The sequence below is a fragment of the Melozone crissalis genome, unplaced genomic scaffold (genome assembly GCF_028551555.1).
Source record: "Melozone crissalis strain CALT ecotype California unplaced genomic scaffold, PUWL_Pcris_2 ptg000002l_1, whole genome shotgun sequence".
Taxonomy (NCBI): domain Eukaryota; kingdom Metazoa; phylum Chordata; class Aves; order Passeriformes; family Passerellidae; genus Melozone; species Melozone crissalis.
This window is the reverse complement of record NW_026535780.1, coordinates 22408196-22431728: the sequence shown is the minus strand read 5'-3', so window position 1 is coordinate 22431728 and position 23533 is coordinate 22408196. Positions and strand designations below refer to the sequence as shown.

Below are 23533 nucleotides of genomic sequence, written 5' to 3'. Positions count from 1 at the left end.
AGTTCAAGAGGCACAGGTCATAATAATTCCAAACTAGAATAATTTCTCAATAAGCACTTGATAAGTACTGGGAACAATTCAGTCATAATTCTAGCACTTCTAAGCCATCTAGTATTTGTTCCTGCAATCTCAACATTGGAGTCCTAATACGGCATCTATAATTCTACACAAAAACTGTGGTTTTACTGATCAGCTGCTACAATCTAGAGCAGTATAAACCAAAATTATTTAATCCCAGCTGCCATCTCCTTGTCCTTCATGAAAAAGCAGGCAAGTAAGCTGCTGAGACTTCACTGTGTAACAACAGCAATTATGTCATACACTTCAGGAAAATATTTATCTTACACACTTTCCTGAAATAGTTTTAGAAAAAAAGCATTCTGCAAATCTAACCGCAGTGTTTATGATGCAGAAAAGTGTGACAAGCAATTTTTATTAATATAATTTTTGAAGGACCTTTGCCTTTAAATACAAAACAGCATTTCAAAACCTAATATTTTAAAACCAAAGCATTCTTTGCTTAATTTACCCAAAATCTTACTTTATTTTTCATTCTCTCAGACTTTGAAACTACTGAAATAAGACTATAAAACTTGGGAGCTCCTTTAAAACCCCTCTAATAAAAAGCACTAGGATGCATAAAAAGTATCATAAAGTCTGAAAACACATAGGGGTTTTTTCACTTCCTTTTCATCTTACCTGAAGTGTAAGGCACTTAACTGCATTCCACACTATTCCAATAAATTCTTTCATCCTTTCCTCAGGACTTCTGCAGTTTTCAGATGAGTTCAGCACAGTTTTCACAGGGAGTGACAAAGGACGAGATTCTAATGCAAACAAAAAAACTCAGTTACAAAAAGAAATCTAAGTAAATAATATACTTACTGATAGCAAAGAAAAACAACTACTGTACATTCAGAAAGTCTTTCACTGTGTATATCTCACTAGGCATATAATAATTATGCTCACTAGGCACATAATAATAATGTGTCTATATTAGTTTTAAACTTGTCAATACAACAGCACCAGTTAAGCCTTGTGAGAAATACAACACAAGAAAATTAAATGTTCCAACTTCTTCAACATGAACTGCTAAGAAAATATTATGAAAAATGTTTGACTTAAACAAATTAAGACAGTTTTCAAAGTGTGATAACCTATTTGATGATGCAATTGAATTTCAAGAGGTTTTCACATACATTGCTGCAGGTGTCATCTAAAGGTATCACCTTTCTAAAATTGTAAGAAATGAGAGACCACACTAATTTAATTCATTTTCTTTGAAAAAAATCCCTTTAAAAATTTGAGCATGCATCAAAAAAAGGCATAGAAATTAAACTATTTTCTTACTTTGTCAAATTTTAAGGCAATAAAGTATGAAATATTTCAGCAAAATACATTGTTTTCTAATAAAAAGAGACATTTCCTTAAACTGTTATTTAAAAACATGAATATGAAAAGATTTTAGAAATATTAAATTAAATATAAGCACATTAGAACTTCAAAACTGGACTGTGAGTGGTGCAGAGTTCCTTCTGACATGTTTCACAGAATATCCATCTCACTGTGTATTGGGATACCCATAGAACAACCATCAGCTTATTTGACATTTCTAGTGTTGGCCTACATGTTGTTGAGCTGATAAAACTGCAGGAATAAATTAGAAAGACTTCATGACTTAAATTTAAACTAAATTGAAATCAGTGTGTGACAATTTATGTCTACCAATTTTACAGCTAGGAGAAATTTGTGGCATGAAAATTACAGAAAAATTCTTAAGACAAAATTATGTTATCAATTGATCTAAGGAAAGCAAAAATACGTGGTCCTTGATATGCGTCACTGGTTCTTCAGTAATGCAATGAACATGGGAAGATTTAAAACTGAAACATCTAAGTGGTGACCTTTTGCCAAGAGAATGCAATGTTAATGTCACTGGATGAATTAATCTGTGACATTTTCCCCATCAAAGCTAGAGTTCACTAACATTATCAGAAAAAATCCCTCAGCAAATAGTAGTTTTAATCATCTTAAAGAGAAATGGTCACTTCATTGAACTGATGGAGAATCCAAAGATTCAGAGAGGTCGTCAAAAGAGTGAAAGAAGATTTTTATGGCTGCAGGATAATTAGTCCCCTCAGAGATTCCTGGCTCCAATTATGGATATGTTAGAAGGATATGGAATGAAAACTGGATTGTGAGAGTGTAAAAAGCATGACATTTCAGGACTGTTTGTTGTCAGCCGTACTGGAGAGACAAACATGAAAATTGTCCATCTGGAGAAGCAGCACGCAATAGCTGTTTTATAACACCTCACATGGACAGCTTCATGCCATGATTATGTCCTCCATCCCCATTACAAATGGATTAAGTTAAAACTAAGAGATTAATTAGTCAAGGAAGAGCTGTTCTCTTTTAACTTATTGCCCCACCTCAATTCACACCATCTTCTGTGCAGTCCTCTGTGCAGTCAGGCCCTACACTACACACATACACTACAAAGTAAGAATCAGGAACACTTGAGTACCAAGAAATATTAAAACAGGAGCCATTGAAGCACAGAACTCTGGAACATAAGTGTGGGTAAGGGTGAGAACGGCACACAAATCACTGTGAGACTCCAGGAATTTCACAGATAGGATGCTTCAGGTCAGGATGAGTAGATAAATACTATGTAAACCTACATATTCTACAATGCATTCAGCAGGGACTGTCAACATCCTACATCACTTCACAAGTGCATTGCTCATGAGTGGGATTTAAAGCTAGATTTCGTTCCCATCTCCCATATTTTATTTTTAAGAAAACAAATAAAAACTGCTAATTATCTCTCAATTAGCAGACAACAACAACCTGTGAATTTAAAATAAGATTAGCTGACTGAAGTACCTCCTGTTTTTCTTCATTTATGTGTCATTAAAATCTGCAAAATTCCAGGAATATCCATGATAAAACCAGCTTTGCTATAATCCCTCAAGTTCAACCAAGACATTAAAAAAAACCGAAAGTCTCAAAACCCAACAGAAAGATAAGGAACCATTCAACCATAAACCATGGAAAATAGAACAGGAATAAAAAGTAAATTGGGGTAGAAAGAAGAAACAAGCAAAGAAGTAACTCCTGAAAAGAAAAGAAGAAAGTAGTACTATTTTTTTTCCCCTGTACTGTAAATCCCAGAATTTTGCCTGAAAGGATGCAGGGAAAGAAGTGTCTAATTCCCTGTCAGGCAAGGAGATCAGGAGATGATATTTGCTAAGACACTGTCAGGTGTGGCTACCATGTGTGTTTGGCCAATCTTCTAGAGTAGACATGTAAACTGGATCAGCCTCATCTGTTCTCAGTATGAAGGTAATTACTAAATTACTAAAATAATGATGCCACTTAGCTACTACTGAACTGAAAACCCTGAAACATTCCTGACAATGTAATCAGTCTTGTGTTCAACCCAGGTGTCAGCAATAGCTAGACAGAAAATATGATTTGTATGAAACACTTCCAAATTGATGAGGGGACAAAAAAAGCCCCAACAAAGTGGGGACTGCTTTAGGTTATACCAGTTGAATAAGAAAAATCCAAAAAACGGTGCACAGGAACATAAAATGCTCTTATTCTTATCTTTTAGTCCCTTACTGTTTAATTGGTGCTTTTGCACACATACACCACATCAATGACACATAAGCCACCACACTTACCAATTTCAGAACACACCAGTAATGAACAGACTTTAAAAAAAAAAGGACTCATCAAAGGAGTAATTTTCATAACTCATTTAACAATTTCTGGTTAAAGTACAGAGGGAATTCCAAGTTCTGCAAAATTAATCATTAAAGTACTCACTTTGTAGGAGATGCCACCAAGCAAGACTTATAGGTATAAATTCCAGTTAAAAGTGCCTTTTTTATTTAGACAAATGTCTCCTTCTTTGTGTTTTTTTAGCCTACTAGGAATGAGTGTTTTCAGAACTTTGATCCAGAAAATACATAAGTTTTAAAAACAAAAAGAACTTTTGTGTAAATAATACTACTCTGTGTTATTAATGTTCAGTGACTTAAGGAATAGAAAAGGGAAAGGAGAATTTCTGAGGTACGATTTGGGACAAATGGACATGTCTTCAAATAATTCAATTCAGAAAAAACCAGCGACTTCCACTACTGGGTTGAAGAATATTGATAATCAGTAGGCTGATGGACTCATGCTTTCCTCTCTCCTTACAGCTAGCAATTAAACTAAAGGGAAATACCTTATTCCTGATTTCTGTGTGGCACAAACCTACCAGGTCTCAATCTCTCTGGCACAACATGGACTCCTTTTCCTGTCCCACAGTGCCTCAGATCCCTCATGCATGCAGGCAGCAGCTTCTTTCTGGCTGGAAAAGGTCATCCTGCTGCAGGCAAATCCACAATTTCCCTGATGCCCAAAAGCTCAGAGCACTCCTCCTTCAGGACAGGTCCACAGCCAGCCAGGAAGGCAGCAGGACCCTCCTCTGTTCTTGGAATCCTGAATGCTGAGAATTTTAAACTTTCTATGCTTAGAAAGGCACAGACCCACAAGAGAACACTGCAATTGACCTGAGGCTGTGGAGAAGGCTTTAAAAATTGATTGATAGCACTGGGATTATGGGTCTGTAGTTGGTTAGAAGTGTGTAATATAACAGGGTGGAAAACTTAGAGTTTGGGGTTTTAGAATATAGAAATAAATATGAAACAAGATGGAGGTTTTAGGGTGGAGGCAAGTTGTTCTTTTTTACCTTCTTCCTTCTTCTTCATAGGTTTGGGTGATGTTTTGTAATTGGACAGAAAAGTCCGCATTGCAGGCTTTGAGGGATTAGTTATTGGGTTAAAAGGGAAAAAAATCTAGGTGTCCTTTACTTAATTGGATAGTTTAAAAGACCTTGTAAAGAGAGATGGTTAGCCATTTTGTGCCTTGCTAATGAAAAGATGCAGAACTCATGGTTGTGAGGCTGCTTCACTGACAAGAAATAATAAACACCTGAGTCCAAACATGAACTACCATCTCAAGTGCCTTCAATCCTGACCTCGAGAACCCACACACTCTGTCACATCTCATGGTCCTACTCAGAATGTGGCTGTGCCATGAGCTCACCAGGCTGAGCAAGCTTTCCTTCCACCATCACATCACCTGCCATACAGACTCTCACACACCAGAGGGGAGCTAAGCTGAGGAAAATGCTGTTACAGACTGACCACAGTTACCAAGAGCCATGGCAGCAAAACACATTGAAAGAAAAAAGCAACCAGAGGAAAATGTTCTCCTACCACATCACTCTTGTTTCTAGGGAGATTTTTCCTCTACCAAAATTGGAAGTGGTCTGCATGGAGTCAGAGCACTCATTGGGATTTCTTTTAACAGGTATTCGGTTTCATGAGTTAGATATGTCTTTCCATGAAAAAATAAACTCAAAAATACAAAGGTGTTTGCATCAAATACAACACCCTAAGGAACTGATCAAGGGTTCTAAAGGATTAGAAATAAGATCAAAATGCCATGGAGGAGAAAATTCAAACATTAAACAACCCCCAAAAAATCAAAATGGCCTACACACACACACACACAAACACACACACACATTTATTTATTTATTTTAATTAAACAGAAGATTAATTGTTTTCTGTATATATAAAAAAATCCCCCAAATTACCCCCTAATTAAACCCCAAACAGCCATCACCTTCTAAAACCTGCAATTTTCTGTAAATCAGCAGGTTTTTGTTTTGTGTATAATACTACATAGAAGTAAAAATTCGGTGAAACTTATTACATAAAAGCTTGTTTGTCCATAGGTTTGCCTTCAAATTTCTCTCACAAGTCTCTATATTTTCATACTTGCAACACAACAGAACTAAGTATATGTGGTATTAAAGATATTTGAAGGCATTACAAATCATCTAAACTTTTCTGTAAATATGTATGACAGCCAAAGAAATTCTGTTTCCAATATAGTACACATCCATTAAACAATTCTGTTCTGTGATTTAATATTAAAGGATTTTACAAATACAAGGAACTGCAAAAGCACAAAGGAATTTTTTTAAAATACTTTCTATCTTAATGCACCATTTTCCCCACCATTCAATTTCAAAGTTAATCAAAGCAGCAGCTCACTGAAACCATGCAGAGAAGCTCAAACCTGCATTTATCAATGTTTTCTGAACCATCAGTGCCCTTCAAAAGTCTTTCACTAATATTCATGTTTTATTTGTGAGGTGTCCCACACTCCCTTTCCTGGATGAATGATACTTGAATTGTTCATTTTCTAAGAATAGACTATATTAATTACTTTTTGAAATTTACACTCTCCATCAAAATGTTTGAGAATGAAAGCAGTACTTAAATGACAGCAGGAAGTCCTTTTAAGCTTACTAAAATGCGCAATACATTTGCCAGCACACTGAATAGTCTTTGCATAAATAATTTCTTTGCTAGCCTTTGAGCATTTTTGCATTCCACTTTATTAACAGCGCAGATAATACATTACTTTTATCAAGATAATAACTGAGCAACACAGTCCCTGACAACTCATGAGAGTAAGTCCCTTATTTTCAGGGAAATGGCAGCAGAGAGGTGTAGTGACTAAATTTGTGTGCTCACCCAATGACTTAACAGCAAACTAAGTGTTAAAACACAGAGGCTTTTAACATATGTCAATAAACAAAGACAAATGTGATATTAATGTTGTGCAACAAGAAAGGATCTTTCTGTGTGAAAGTGTATGTTGGCTAGGGAATGCCTATGGTCAGCATTTTCTCCCACCAAATTCCTAATGATTGCTGCGCTACTTCTGGCAAAAAATACCTATTTAGTTCTGGGAACAAAAATAAAAAAGGACTCACACTTTTGTACAAATCAAAACCAGCCATTCAGAGGCCAAACTGAGCTACCAGATTAGTAATTACAAAAATGTGATGTTTGTGTGTTCATATCTGCAGTCCATGCCTGAATTTATCTTAGTATCACTTTCCATTCCAAGTACAATTTATACCATGAAGTAAGAATTTCAGCTTTTGGATCTGCAGTAAGTTCTGATAAATGTGGAATTCTGCCTAGTACTCTGCCTTTTAAAAAATACACATAAAGTTCCTTAGTTCTTTAAATATAACCTGAAAATAAATAACAAAACATTTGTTCTCTCTCAACATTGAATTTCTTCATACAGAAAGAATGTTTGATATACTACTTGGCTTTGAGTTACTAATGTTTCTGAAATTCACACAGTGAACTGAAGAAATCATGCCACCATAACAAAAATGTTAAACATTTCACTAGCTGACAAAACTCAGAAAAATTCTTTTTGATAGATATTTGACTGTCCAGACATTTAAAACTTTCTATAAATCACTTGTTCCTGGACACCTTGCTTTTAAATAATCCAAGAACTAAAGCACATTTATAAAAATCTAAGTATTTTCAGGCACCCTAGGTAAATGTGCATCAGATTTAAATTCCTGATTTTTTATTCCTTCAAGTATTTTACTTAATTTATTTAGCATCTATTTAATTTCATTCATCTTCCCAAATTAATCATCAGGCATACATTTCATAGCAGGCATGAATAAACGATAATCATTCAGTTCATTGAGCAGAAATAGTGACCTACTAAATCAAATACTTCAGATAATCCATTGATTTCTCACCAGCCAGACCTCTCTCAGATTTGCCAGGTTTTTGCATTCCAACAACTCATTTTAGCAGGAATCTAACGATGCATTCTAGTCAGACTTTAAGAAAAACAAAAATCAGTAACTGCATCCAGTTTTGCTACGTACAGCTCCTATTCTGCTACACTGAAACTTTTTGGTAGAAACTTTATTGATTTAAAATAAAACTTCAAATAAAAATATCACTTTATCTGGCATCACCTGGTCCAAATAAAAGAGATGTGTTTAAATTTAAAGCCTTGTCCTTTCTTCAGTTTTGTGTAGAAGTACTTAAGAGTGGTTCAGAAATATCTCGTGTATACTTTGAAAGAATTTTAAGAATTCCTTCTGTAAAGCTTTCAAAATTCAATTACTAACATTTCCGATAAACCCCAAGAAATTCCAGTTATAGTAAATATCTAACAAGCGATGCAAGTTTTATTATATCTACACTATCAAATGTTAAGAAGTGATTGAAAGAAAAGATGGGAATCTTTCTTTGCCTAGTTTCCTATGGAAAGAAGGCTTATGCAAGCCTATATTTCCTGCATGCGCGTTCAATTCATTTGCTTATCTTGTAACTTCGTAGGCACTTGCTGGTCAAATTCAAAAGGGTAACTGTTTCAAAGGTACTACGTTTCTACAAGTTCTGGGAAAATAAGTAAGCAGGGTAAACCAGGAAGGAATTGGTAAAAGGAGCTCTGTCCTTATTAGAATTCAGGTGATTTGCACAAAACAGAAAACATAAAGTCTATCTCAGACAAGAGTTCTCAATTTTCTATTTATTACACCATCCTCCATCTACTTGAAATAAAAATAGTAAACTAGGTGTAACAGCATTTATAAAGCTTACAAACTAATTATTTCACTTCAAGAACATAATTCCAAAGATCAAAATACCAGTGTTTCAAAACACAAGAGATTTTTCCAAAATACAATGCTTTTATGTCCTTTATTTCTCTCCATATGCACATACTACTACACAACACACTTACACTTCCTGCAGAATGAAACAAGGCTGGATTCTCTTTTCAGCTTTGAACTTGGAACTGATACTGAATTTGCAGTGAAACTAAAAGATCAGTTTGCCATGTGAAGTGCAGACCTGGTCTATGAAAAATGTTGCCCCAAACCCACCACTGTTTAATTCTCTTTTGCAAATGCTCTTCCAATCTGTCCACCAGACAGGTGAAAAGCTGGTGCTAGACACAGCAATGAAAAACATCTGCCTGCTTTTGCAGGCCTGATGTACACTCATGACAGGGTTGAAATGCAGTGACCACCTGTACCATGAGCAAATAACTCACTGCTGCTTAATAGGGATCAGTAAAACTTTTTTTACAAGTATATATTCAGTCATGGGACAAGGCATTCAGTTATCAGCTGCTTTCCTAACAGGTTATGGAGCTTACTCCAACCAGAAAGTTCATGTCTTCTTAGAAGATACATTAAATTCCCTTCAATTTACCTACCTATTCTCTAAGTATAAAAGAAGACAACTTTCAGGATTCTGAGTGACAAAAAATTAATAACCTTTTCAGCCTCTCTAAAGTAGCTTCTTCCATTACAGTCCCTCTTCATACTAAGAGCATGCATGAAGCTACCTTCCCAGTGTTACTGAAAAATTAGATGCCATAGTTACTGCATTACACCTCATAAGACAGTGTTAAATTTGTGTCTGTGAGATCAGGGTTACTTCCAAACTGATAAATGTCAGACAGTGTCAGATCTAGTGAAATCATATTTCACTGCCATGGCTAAAAAAAAAGACCTCACCAGAAGGCAGTAAAAAATCTAAACCACAAAACCCCCACACCCAATTTCATCTTTGATCATGGAAAATGCTGTATTTTCCAAACACAGTGAAAATAATTATAATAATTTTATAAATATGAACAAGCACACATCTTGAATGTGAAAACAGACATTTGGGCTTAAATCATTATTCAATAGCGTGCCCAAGACAGCTTTCAAAGATTGTCCTATTCATCTACTGCAGTCCATACTATCTTCCTGCAGAAGTATGTTACATATATTAACGAATTACACACAAATTCAGCATTTTGCCTCTATCCAGACATGAGAACTCTGCCTCTGTGCACTGCTACAGGTCTGTGAATCACTGAACAAACATGGAACTGCTGAATTGCTGAGAATGGGAGAAGTGGGTGGACAGAAAAACAGACATAACCTTTTTTTCAATAGTCTTTATCCCCTTCCTTGTTCACAGCCACATCATATCAGATTTAAATCACACAGTCTATTATCTTACTCTGGTTGTAAAGCCTCTGTGGATAAGGAGATTTATAAATACCTACAATTTGGGACTTCAGAACAGAAATCCTGGATTTTCAGAGACAGATACCATATAGATAACAGTTTTGCTCTTTTCCCATGCTTCATTTTTGGCAAGGTGTCAGTAGCCATTAACTAATAAACTGATCTCAATGTTTGAAATAATTTTACAGCTGTGATTACAAACTGCATTGATTTACTACATAGGGTTGGTTCCTAACATTTCTCAAGGGAGTGACTGCTGAGATCATGCTAGATTTGAAAAGAATTAATTCAAAATCACCCCCTGAACAGCATGATTTTAAGATAGAATCTCCTTCAATGTGCAAAGACCATGCATATGTGCATATTATCAATATAAGGTCTCAGTTTTCTCAAAACTTAGAACATGTCAAGCTATAGCCTTGATGATTAATAAATATGAGGTATAGGAGGCTCACTGCCTCTTTACCTGAAATGTTTTTGTAGAATTGATAACATTGGATGTCCTACATCAATAATCAGTGTGGCATTCCTGCTATAAAAAGGTGACAGAAATAATGAAAGAAACCTCAGACAGAAAGCAGGTGAAAGTCAAAGAGAGGAAATAAAGTAAAATATGGTGGAAGCGAGGGACCTAGAAAAATTAGAAAGAATCATCATCACAGGCACTCCATATTTAGTTTAATGAACTATGGTCACTCATTCATCATCTTCCAACACAATAAACTGCTGTCAAGAAACAAATTTTCAAAGAAAGAATCCACTGAAACTTCTCTGAGAATGAGATTTCACCTTTCAAATTTGCACCCACCCAACCTTTTCTAACCTCTGTAACTGGGGGCTTTGCAATCAGAGACCTTTTATTTTGGTGACAGAAAATATGTGTTAACTTCTACTGTCCCCTGAATTTTCCACTACAAAGCCAATTTTGACAAACCTGGCATGAGAAAACTCTAAAGGAAAAGACTCCAACATCACATGAAATTTCAGGAGACTGAAATTGCATGGCACTGCAGCACGACATGACTCTTTTTAAATAAGGGAAATCTGTGTGCCCCACTGCAGCAGAGAGTATCTCTTCAATTAATTTTGTTACTATAGAAGGCATTTGCTCTTTGACATTAATTTTATATTTTTACTCACACTTTTTGCATATAAATATCAAATCTTTCAACTATATTATACCCACCATTTTTTCTCCAGAGTATAACAAATACATAAACATTTTAAAACACAAGTGTGCTGGTTTAGGCAGGGGTAGAGTTAATTTTCTTCACAGTGGATAGTACAGGGCTGTGTTTTGAATTTGTGCTGAACACAGACAGGGTTGATAACATAGAGATGGTTTTGCTACTGCTGAGCAGGGCTTACACAGAGTCAAGGCCTTTCCTGCTTCTCCTACTGCCACTCTGGGGAGGAAGCTGGGGGTGCATGGGAGGTTGGGAGGAGACAGAGCCAGGACAGGGGACCCAAACTGGCCAAAAGGATATTCCAGATCACGTGGCATCAAGCTCAGTAAGTAAAGTTGGGAGAAGGAGGAAGAGGGGATGTGTGGAGTGATGGAGTTCACCTTCCCAGGTAACTGTTATACCTGATGGGGCCCTGCTCTCCTGGAGATGGCTGAACACCACCCTGCCCATGGGAGACACTGAATTAATTCCTTGTTTTGCTTTGCCTGTGTGCATGACTTTTGGTTTTCTTATTAAATTCTCTTTATCTCAACCCATGAGTTTTCCAGTTTTTACCCTTCCAAGTCTCTCCACTGTCCTATTACTGGGGAAGTGAGTGAGTGGCTGCTTTGCTGGCTGGGGCTAAACCATGACAACAGGCTGTCCTTCAACCCAGTGGTGTCAGGCACACTGCCTCTTAAAAATAAACCCAGTAGACCATCTGATATGTATATGTAGCTTCACTTGAAAAAAATACTAGTATTTTTTAACAAACTTTTAACAGTTGAAAATAAATGAAACCAAGTTCAATAGTCTCTTCCTTAGAAGAGAGCCTTTAATTCAAAAAAAGAAAATTCTTAGTCAGTGGTATCTCGTAAGAGAATTAGCACCATCACCTCTCATTTCATAGTATTGAACTCCATGCTGCAAAATTGTTTATAGAGAAGCCAAATATCTACTTGATTTCAAAAAATCCTCAGCATCTAGGCTAAACTTATTGGATAAACTGAATGACTAAAGTAAGTGGCAGATAACAAATGAAATCTGCAAGTGAACTATCCATTTTTTGCAGCAATGTGTAACTGAAAACACATCTTGGTATTGACTTCGAACTAAAAAGCTGGAAGAAGCTGAGATGCACAGAAACCCCACTTTGCTTTTATGACTTTTTTTATACTTTATAATTTCATTATTTCTCATACACACAACTCCCCCCCAAAAAGCAAAACTGGCATCCATGGCATTTCTGGATTTTGAACAATAATGTTTTCATTTAGTAGAATATTCTGGTGTGATCAGAAAAGATAATACTCAAAGTGAAGACTAACTGAAGAACTAAAAGGGCTACTGTGCTGAGCAGGTACCAGACTGGGACACCAGTTTTCAAAATCCAAATACAAAGCTATTTCTGTGAACTACATGCCTACTTTTTATAAACTGGCTAAATAAATTAAGAAAAAGTAATCTAGAATCTATTCATGCAAATAGCTGGATTTGAATGTCAAATATTCAAAATAATGGAAGTTTTTCTAGTGAAATAGACCTTTGTGCTTTGCAGGCATAGGTAGAACTAATATCAAGAAGAAACAAATCATACCATTTATGATGCTGATAAAGCAGAACAGATGACACATACAGTTGAAAGAAGAAAATACTTGGTATAGCCATTTCATCACAGGCAAAAATAAAGGAAATTCATAAATGAATCGTAAAAATAAATGGATAAATGGTAAAAATGAAGGATATTTATGAATTAAATGGAAGGCCTTGAAATTAATCTGCTGTCTTACTACCAGTGATAACATGACAACATCACTACTATTAGCATGATAACATCACTACTATTCAGCAAACAGATTTTCTGGGTTAGTCCCTTTTAATCACAAAATAGCATTTAACTACCATTAATGAACAAGACTGTAATCTTAGTTTCAGCAGATAACATCTTTAAGTGCTTCATAATAATCTGGAAATAAACATCAATGCAAAGGAAAATAGAATTTGTTCAGAGTATTTCAGAATGATCACTACAAGTCTCAGCTGGACAGTAATTTTTTTGGATGATCACCTACTTTACTTCTTTCAGACAGTACAATATGAATAAATACACAACAGATTCCAAGAAAACCATATTATCTTGATCAGTGGTAATGAAGTTTCACTTTAGACTCTTAAGTGGACAGAAAATACTCCTAAAATAAAGAATTTCTTGAACTCCATAGGCAGAAATGCCAAAAAACGCACTTTCTATGGGGAGTGATTTTGAAAACAGTAAATTTTAACTGTTTATGCACAAATCTTGACTTTCACAGATGTCAGACTTTAAGCAAAGTAAATAGACTGATTGAAATCAGAGATTAATCACAGTCTGAAATCTGACAAAATTATGGACTAAATATCAAGGTGAACAGCAGATATTCTACTGAAAGCAGATCTTCTTTATCTCATTTTACAAAATATGTTATATTAGACTATCAGGGCCCCAAAGACAGCACTAAAAAAAAATGAGAATAAAAATAAACATGATAATGAAAATAAAAAACCCCATTTGATTATTTTCAATTTTAGAAGTTATAATTTTTCTAAAGCTGAAATGTTGTTTCATAGTACTTGCACAGCTGATGCTGGTCTGTTGTGGTGCCACACTAGCAAGGGAGGTTGCAAATGCAAAATGGATAGTTTCAATAAGTGATACATATACCTGTTACTGTTTTTGTTTTGACAGGACTGCTGGCATACTCAGAGGCTTGATTTGACTGCTGCCTTGCCAAAGGTGCACTTCCAACTGATGCTTCATCCTCTTTCTTTCGAGTTACTGACACACCAAGTGGAACAGCTCCTACAGACTGCTAGAAAAAGAAGTACCTTGTGAACCACTAAAAGGCAGAACACATTAACATAGAATTATTGCATTGTCATGAGAAACTTGTTTTAAATTTATATTTGGAAATGTATAGAAGACAACTTGACACGCTGATTGGAGCACAAATATTTTGAAAACAAATGGAAATTAAATGCCAGATTCAGATTTGCACTTGTAATTCTTTATTTCAGTCCTGTTAGTCTGAGGAAAAGCTCTATGAAAACAAAAAAGGGAAATAAAACTAACTTTAGAGTACCATGGTTGTTAGCCAACCAAAAACAATAGGAATAAACCTGGCTGATGAACAAAGGAAAATAATTATCTAAATATTTAATGGAAACTGAAAAATTTTATCCAGATATGAAGATCCAAAGACACTTATTAACCTTCTTTAAATTCCAAAATATAGGATGTATTTATATTTCTCTATTATTGTGCTTCTTCCTAACATTTTAAATACAAGATTTAACTGCTACTGATTGTGAACTGTTGTGATTTTTAAGCATACTAATAAATAAGAACCTGCTCAAAATGTGAAACTGCTGACATATACAAAACTACAAAACTGTAGGCATTGAAATTAAGTTTGAAGGACTGCATCCTTATTTTAAGATTAGACAAGAGCGACGTGTATTAATCTACATGGATTCTGGAACAAATGAATGGTCTATTGGCTTTGTTGCTACTTTTTTATTAATGCAAGCAAGAAAAGACAAAATTATTAAAAACAATTTGATCCTCAATGTTGCTATACAGTTGGCCCTTAACATTTTGCTGTAACATCAGCTGCTATGTAAACTGCAGATGCATCCCAGTTGACAAAAGTAGAATAGTTCTACCACTGATTTTGCAGACGGTTATCATTTAAAGATGACAAAGTTCTTTTCTAAAGATCAGACATTAGGATTACACGCATCTTAATTTTTGTGTAATTCAATTTTGTTCAAATTGCAGTGAAAATGTAATCCATATAGCTGTGTAATGAGAAACCTCACACATTGCATTAGGAATCTCTGTGGGAAACAAATTCGTGTGAGGCGGGCAATGTGCTTGTAAATTTTCTCCAATAGAAAACAGATCACTGAATTGAGCAGTGTGCAATATGTGCACACATACAAAACCCCAAAACAAACAGAAAAATCATTTAATTGAAGGAGAATGGCTTCCAAACGCCTTCTCCATTTTCCACTATAAAAGTAAATTAAAGTAAGACAATCAACTATTTAATCCTACTCCAGTGAAAACAATCCATTTATATATACAGTGGTATGCAAAGTTAATAGAAAAATACTAATTTCAATGACAAACAGAACTCTAATCTCTCCTCTTCCCTCTGAACGTACAGTCATTAGCTTTGTCTCCAAAAGCACTAAAAAGTTTTTCTGGAGTACAGTAACATGCCACCTTGGCATACCCTCTAGTTAAAACAACAACAAAAATCCCCATCAGCTTTGAAAAGACAACCTTTACACCACAAAAATACTTCCCACTTTCATACAGAGAGAGGATCTGAAGTTTTGTAAACTTTCATCAGACATTTTACATTACTTATTCTCAAAATCTCACAGTTTATTTGATACAACTCTCATAAGGCATAGCCACCTGCAGCTTTGTCACAACAGCAACTGTTGAGCCACAATTTGGCAATTCTGCATGTAACACCACAAGAACATTGACTTGCCAGAGTGAAGCAAGAATTTCTGAAGAATGAATGCAGACAATACAGGACAGTACAAAAGACAACAGGATGGAAATACTGCCTGAAGAAGCTGTATCTATTTCTGAACCACTGAAGAAATGGATCAGCAAAATATAATAAGTTACACTACTAGTCAAGGAGTGAAAAACATCAAGGCTATCACAGCCAGATAAAGCTGGAAAAAATTATGACCAAATATTGAGTGCTGATCTGGACAATGAAACAGCCGTTTTATCTTTGCTCACTGAAATCAAGCCTGATGTTGCATTGATGACACCCAGTACAATCTTGTCAGGTTTTTGGCATGAGATTTCTGGTTAAAAGAATCCAGAAGATGAAAGATCAGCATTGAACTAGATGGAAAAGGATCATCAAGATTTGGGGTTTAGCCACAAACTGATGAGGAAATTATGGCTTGGGAAATAGCAGATGACAAGAGCCCCACAGCTGTAAGAAAAGGCGAATCTGATGGGAAAGGAGACACTGCAGGCTAGAGTTATCATAAGCATTTCATCACAAGAATCCAAAAAGCCAGGTACAAAGTAGGATGTACTAAAGCTTAAATACACCTACTTGGGATTGAGCTTTATGAATACTAATTGGTAATGTTACAGAAGATACAGAACGTGTAACAAAGTTCTGGAACTACAGCAGCTTTTATATGAGACTGTTTTGTTAACACAAAGTCAAAATCAGATTTTGTTCTAGAATACTGACAGTTTTATCAATAATGTTTTGTGGCAATTATATACAGAAAACTAGAATAATAATTCACATATTTCAAAAGAAGAAAGATTACTATTTTTCAAATGTAATTCAGTTTTTAAGCAGTAGCTAAAAAACTATAGATAAGCAATCCTTTTCTAAATTTAATCTTTATTGGCACCAATAACCTGACACATTACATACCATGTGAAGTATATGTACAAAAAACATACACACATATATGCCATTTAAACATGCAAATAGATGAACAGATACCAATTTTTAATTTTTTTTTTTACTTCAAACTATGTGGTCAACATGACTTTGGAAATGATAAAGATCTAAAATCAGAGAAAGGCTTGGAAAAATAATAGCTAAAAACAGCTTGCCAAAAATACAACGGGCCAAGTATTTCCTGATTTACGTGGAGACATGCCAACTAACTAAACCTAAAATATCTATAAAGAGGACTAATTTGCCTTAGGTGAATTAATATTTCATTTTCCTTGGGATTTTTTTGTAATTAAATATTTTATTTCTGAATTATAATTTCCCACAAATGTGAGGCTGAAGAGACTGTAGGCGGATCTGGGAGCATGAGAAAGTTTAACAGAAAATGTGAACACCTGAACAGATGAATAACTTTCATTCAAGGGATGCCTATACAGTCACCTTCCTGAAAACAAACTAAAGGCAAAAGAATGTTCCAAGATGGGAACCTAAATATTATCACTGGCTTGTGAACTGTCAAATTCAAAAGCTTGTGCCCAGACATGAATGGCTGTCCTTGAGATGGTACAGAAGTCAGCTTTCCCACGTGGTGGATGCTGAATGCACACAGACCCATGGTTACACCTGCAGTAGCTTGCAGCCAGCAAGCAGCAAGAAAAATCAACAAAGTCTTTGGAGTGGGGATGGATGGCAGCTCTGTTCAACACATGGTGTTTATTGAACATCTGAGATCACTGTCATGCAATCACTATCTAGCTCAGAGAAGAATATTTACATTTGCTTACAAGACTGTCCAAACTGTACCAGAATGAGCTGTGACAGCAAGAAGGATCCACCCTGCCTATCTTGCAACAAATTCTAATGACATGGAAAGGCAATCACTGTTTGACTACTGAGTTACATTTAATTGTTTTGATTTCTAAGATTACTACTACACCTAAATTGTTTCAGAGGACTCAAATAAAGCAAGGCATTAGGCCTAGTTCCCAATTAAAATTAAATAAATTAATGAAAATGCACTAATTAAAATTAACTGCTAAATAAAGAAGACTTGCTTCACCCCTGGGGTGCACAAAACCATCTTCTTTCCTGGCAGGTAGACTTGCTAATTCAGATGAAATTCTATGATTGCTTCAGGTTGGCACTTCAGGTATTGGAAAAGTGTTCTGCTGAAATAAAAGACTGATAACTGATTAGCTGTAATGTTTCCAAACTTATGTGGTGGATTGATGTCAGCCAAGAAACCCCTCATTTTCACCAATGAGAGCGTTCCATCAGCAGTTTCAAGGGGCCTTTGAAAGCACAAGTTACAAGCTTTCAGTTCCACGTAGCTTTAGTTCCTTAAGCAAGAAGCAATTTCATTTCTGTATCCTTCATAAACTTAAATGCCTTCATGGGGCAAGAGGTGACAGATCCTGATAGGGATAAACACAAAGTGCTTCTGACCTGCAAGCAATATCAGAAATCAAAATCTGTCATGATTTGAGAAATCTCTGCACACCAAGAAGGGAATTATGTTTACTATAGGAATATGCTTGTTTTACCAAAGCATTTCCAGCTATTTTTTCAAGGTAAACAAGGCAACACAGCTTTGCTCTCAACAGCCAGCTTTGCTGCAATATGGAATAATCCTAAATTTGGGTACTGAAACTTCCTCTTACCTTCTGTCCTTCATTCATTGCTGCTCATTATCACACATCTGGTTCTTAAAGCATCAAGGATGTGCAATATTCCAAAAGTCATTCTAAGACAGAACAATTTTAAGGATCTATTTGTTCTACAAGAGATTACTGATCAAGTCATAACAATAAAATTATTTCATCTTAGTCAAAAATTCTAGGGAGATCTCTGATGCAGACTTCTCAACAAAGTACCACCTGAAGTACAACATCAAGATTGGTATTACCCTCAGTTCATGATGACCTTTCCATAAAGCAGTGAAAGGATTTCATAACACAATAAATTTCCTAAGATAACAGTAAAGAGAAAACGAGCAGAGAAAAAGCAGAGTTGAAGGAAAAATCACTTGATTAAATTGAATTGTTAATGACTGATTTTTTTAATCTACCTACACAGCTAAGAAAAATTCTTGGGTTTGAACTGGGATACACAGTGTTCCATGGAGCAGATGTTCAAGAAAAGGAGAAATCTGGATTCTGAAATGACATTCCAGTGTTTTACAGCATGGTGAATCTGGAAGAAGTGCAATGTCTTTCTCTTGGTTGTTTTGATATATGACTAAGAACGTTCACCCTGACCTCCTGAGTTTAGATCTACTCTGTTACTGAAATGCTCCTTAAATTAGGGAGTAACACCTGAACATGTATAGAGCAGCCAAAAAAATGGACAGAAATATGAACAATACAGATCTATGCTAGGCATCTATGAGTACATATTTTTGATAATTCAGTCTTTCCCTAAAATTACTCATTTTAGCTCACAGAAAAAATAATGTAAGAAAAGTATTGACAAGTTCCAAAGGCTTTACATACTGTACATTTGAGAAGGATGACAGACACTGATTTATAAATTTATTGCAAAAAGTATCACACATACTGACTGTCCCATATCAAAGTATAGCTAAGGTTTCTTATTAAGGAAAAGAAAGTCTTCAATTTTTTATCTTGCAAAGCTAAGTATGGGCTTTTAAAAGAGAGCAAAACTAAGAAAACGGCATTGGTTTAAAGGAATAAAACAAGTCACAGCTGAAAAAAGTCTTTAAAATAGTCATAATAAAACACTAAAGAATACTTAAAAATTACTAGAAACAAGGCCTTGCTGCCATAAGATTCACCAGAAAAAAAAATCTTCCAAAAAAAGTCAAAATAAAATATTAAATTGCTGAAAACAAGGCCTCTAAACTTGGCTTGGTTTTGCTTTTCATTTGGGAGTCATTGTTAACAAGCTATAAACAGCAAGAAACCACTCTATAGCAGTATCTTTGCTAAATTCTGGTCAAATTAACCTTTCAAAAGCATTTATAAAGAATTTACCTTTTCAACAGGGCATTCAGACTAAAGAAACACAGGGGGTTTAGGCAGATAAGCAATTGGTGCACGAACTACTCCCACACAGAGTGTCACTACACTTACAGTTCATTGCACAAAACCAATCCATACAGACTAAAGCACTCTTAAAAATGAATGCAAACATCATGGCCTTGGTTACCACAGCAGTTGTACAATTCTCAGCTGCTGGGCAGCAAGGTGCAAAGAAAGCTTTGCCTAGCAGTAGTCCAACAGCAATAAATGAAGAGGGGTGATCCTCACCCCAACATTAATAAATGAAGAGGGGCTGCATGTCCCCCCCCACCCCAGCATGGCAGTCAGTCACTGTTCTGTTCCAGCTGAATAAAATGTCACTGAGGCCAAAGAGACATTGAAATGTTATGAGTTTTGTAAAAATGCAGCTTATTATGTTCCATATTTCTAACTTGTCATGCTTTCAGTTAAAACCAGTTACAACAGCCACGGTGAATATTTCAGCAGATATAAAATACATGTACTACCAAATTGGCACTATAAACCTAAACTCAAAATCCCAGAAAAATAAAAGGCAAACAAAAATGAAGAAGTTCATATGTAAAGGTGTCCCATCTCTGTGGGGAACCAGACAATCTCAGCCCCATCCTGTACGAAAGCAGAAGTTTACACGACTACAGCTGTACAAATAGATAAATTAATAAATAATTTCATTTAACTTATTTTATCAAGTACAAACTTGATAAACTGAAGTATAAACTCAACATTATGAGTTTAATGTGTACACAGGGCCAAATGTACTGAAAGATTTTCTAACTGTGTTTTTCAGATAGAACTCACAACTTTGACTTACTCAAAATGATAGAGCAAAAGCAGTGTTTTAAAACTTAAAATGTCTTAATATTTAAGATCTCTGAATCATACAAAGAACTTCTAAAGAAAGTCTTGTCTTTTTTTTTCCATTGCAATTGTGTAAGACTGACAGTTAGAACAGAGGAAGGTAAGAGCTTTACCAATCAATAACATTTTGACAATAACTCTTGCTTGAAAGCATTGTATCTTATGGCTCTTAAATGTTCAAAAATTAGAGCATATAGAGCATTTTTGTTTGATTATACTAGTTAGATTATGGTAACAACCTGAATTTTTCCAAAAAATAAGGCACAAGGCCTAACTTTGACCAGATTTTTATTCTAGGATAATTACAGCATTATACAAAGAAAAAAGTCAGTGGTTAAGTATAATTTTTTACAGGTATAGTTTCTTTTCACATAAAGTCTCTTCATGACTATTAAAGACAATTTAATTTGTACTGTTACACGCAGTTCATTACCACGGTCATGTTAACAACGCAAATGGTAGGACATTGACAGTTGAGTTCATAAACTCATATTTAAAAAAATTTCAAATTGCTAAGACATTTTAATAACATTAGGGTTGTGATACAGTAATTGTAATCTGAAATAGATGATGAAAGAAGAAGGCTGTATGAGGTAATGACATAAGTTATAAAATAAATACTTTAACAAAATTCGGCTAAAAATTTTACCACTGATGATCAAACCCAGGGACAAACAAGTTTCCTAAAGTAGTCACTTAACCCATCTAGACATCCAGTATCAAAAGAGAAAGAAAGCACTGACTAACAGCTGATTAAATACACTGATGTTAAAGACAGACTTAAATACAAACACTTAAAATAAGCAGGATAAGCAGGATTGATTACATTTTGGAAGGCTACATAACAATAAAATGTAGAAAAATGGTTTGTTTTGCAAGGGACATACACCAGGATATGTGCTGCTCCAGTTGTGATGCAGGAATGAAGAATAACTCAATACTCTTAAAAACAGAGTACATTTATTAAAACAATAATAAAGCTTCACTGTCACAATGAAGTTTTTCTGATGCTGGTGCAGACTGAGCTTAATGGGACTCAAATTTATGTTTGACGATTACTACCTAACGAGGTAATTTAGACACAAGAAACAAATGCTTACAAGTAATGTTTATCCTCCCACTTCAGGGGCCCAGATTGAAACTCCTCTAATGTGCAGAGTGTTCTACAGTTATGAGACAAATATTGAGATTTTTACATTTGTCACTTTATAACTGACCACTGAGAAGTGAGACAGAACATCACTGGTGACATCAACCACCAGTTTGATCAGCTATACCACACTTAAATTCTAGGAAATTCTACCAAACAACAGTAATAAGTAAGTTTTTAAGGGAAAACCAGTGTTCTTTTCAGGTCAAGAATATGTGGCATGAAAATCAGGGTTAAGAACATGTCAAGGGAAGCATTGCCCCATGCAGAGCCCCAGCCTCAGCTGCTTCTATCTTTGTCAAGCACATCGTATGCAAATATGTATTTTGACATCATATACAGAATCTGCTACTCACTTCTGTCAAATTGTGAACTGCATGGCTCATCTCCTATTAAAATGGGGTTTATTAAGAGTGCTGACTTTATAATCAGTGATACAGTTATTTGATAAATCATGACAAATTTTAAAATATGATGCACTATTTAGACTCAAGGCTTATGAGGTCTCAGTAGATAAAAATAATTGCAAAATAATATTCCTAGAAGGTGATCACAAACACATCTTCTTTCTTCTTTTAATTAAAAATGAAGAAGTTGTGAAATTAAAATTTTAATATGCCAACTTAACATTTTAAGTATTTCAAAATAAGATCAACAGTACATGCAACAAATCACAAGGAAGCAGTCACAAGCTATAAATACTAGGAAGAATGCACTATTAGGCATATATAGAAGTGAAAGCTTCCCCTCTCCCCATCCCTTTTCCTCCTAAAATACATACCTGCTGAATGTGCCTGCTGACTCGTTTCTGAGGTTGGTAGATAAGCCACGTATACAGGACTGGATCAACATTAATTGCTAATCCTTGTACACTGGACAAGAGAACAGCACCTGCATACCATAGAAAAAAGAAAAAAAAATTAAACTACCTGCTCAAGAATCTCCTTGTATGTATTCAGTTTTCTTGCAAACAAATCCTCTTTAATGAAGACTTTCATTTGGCTTGGACTACATATATAATAAATAATAATACATAAAGAATAACTTCAGTAACATATTCAAAGTGAGAAACTTACCAGTACTATATGCACATACAAAGAAATGCAGCAACTTGTATATTGATTTATTACAACTTTTTGTCAAGAAAAATGCTTCTTTTCACAAAATTGTTTATGCAACTGAATACATGCAATACCTTCCCTCAAAATCTCAGCCAACATTAACACTCTGCAAAAAATGAGTCAATAAAACCCTTGACAGAATACGATGCAGGGAAGAATACAATGCATGACTCCCTACAACCTCAATTAAAAAAACCCCATGGTCTAGGACAGTGAGTTCTTTTAATAAAGACATGCCTACTTCACACTAGCTCTGCCCAAAGCTCAGGACAAACATTTTTCATGTAAACATGGTCATGAATATTCTTTATAGGATGAGTTAGGCAAAATAAGGCAAATATTTTAACTGACAACACTGGCAGCCTCCATACTGTGAGCTCTCAGGATTTTCCTAAGCTTTACAATATACCTTATTTTCTTTAAATGTCACTTTCTAGGAGCTAGGATTACAAGACAGGGCTACTTTATTTCTTAAAAGTAAACTTCTAGTTTTCTTTTGTGAAGAAAACCTCACATGGAAAATGTTAAGGCTCGAAACAGGAGAAAAACTACATCAGTACCCAGAAAAATTAGCATATACATCAAACCATGCACACTAAAACTCTAATTATGAAGCACTATCTCCATTAAACCTGCATTAAAAATCTGATTATACACTGGTGAGGCTTTTTTACTAACAGTACAGAGACTGTATCTATTGCAGCAGAAAATAATTACAGAGCTGTTCAAATCAGAAGTAAATGGGTTAATGGAATACAAAGGTAGCAACTATACTGAAAAAGT

General features: G+C 35.2%; 1 protein-coding gene across 3 annotated transcripts in view; it reads right to left on the bottom strand.

Moving 5' to 3' along the window:
* VPS13B (vacuolar protein sorting 13 homolog B) overlaps positions 1 to 23533 on the bottom strand; it is a 433545-nt gene that overhangs the window by 216719 nt on the left and 193293 nt on the right. For 2 of the 3 annotated variants that reach the window (XM_054270120.1, XM_054270129.1), the window contains exons 20-22: positions 22411 to 22520; positions 13802 to 13949; positions 700 to 827 (exon numbers count right to left, since the gene is read on the bottom strand). In XM_054270120.1, coding sequence (XP_054126095.1) covers positions 700 to 827; positions 13802 to 13949; positions 22411 to 22520 — 386 coding nt within the window. The remainder of the gene's footprint in view (positions 1 to 699; positions 828 to 13801; positions 13950 to 22410; positions 22521 to 23533) is intronic. The other variant, XM_054270137.1, reaches the window with a different exon arrangement.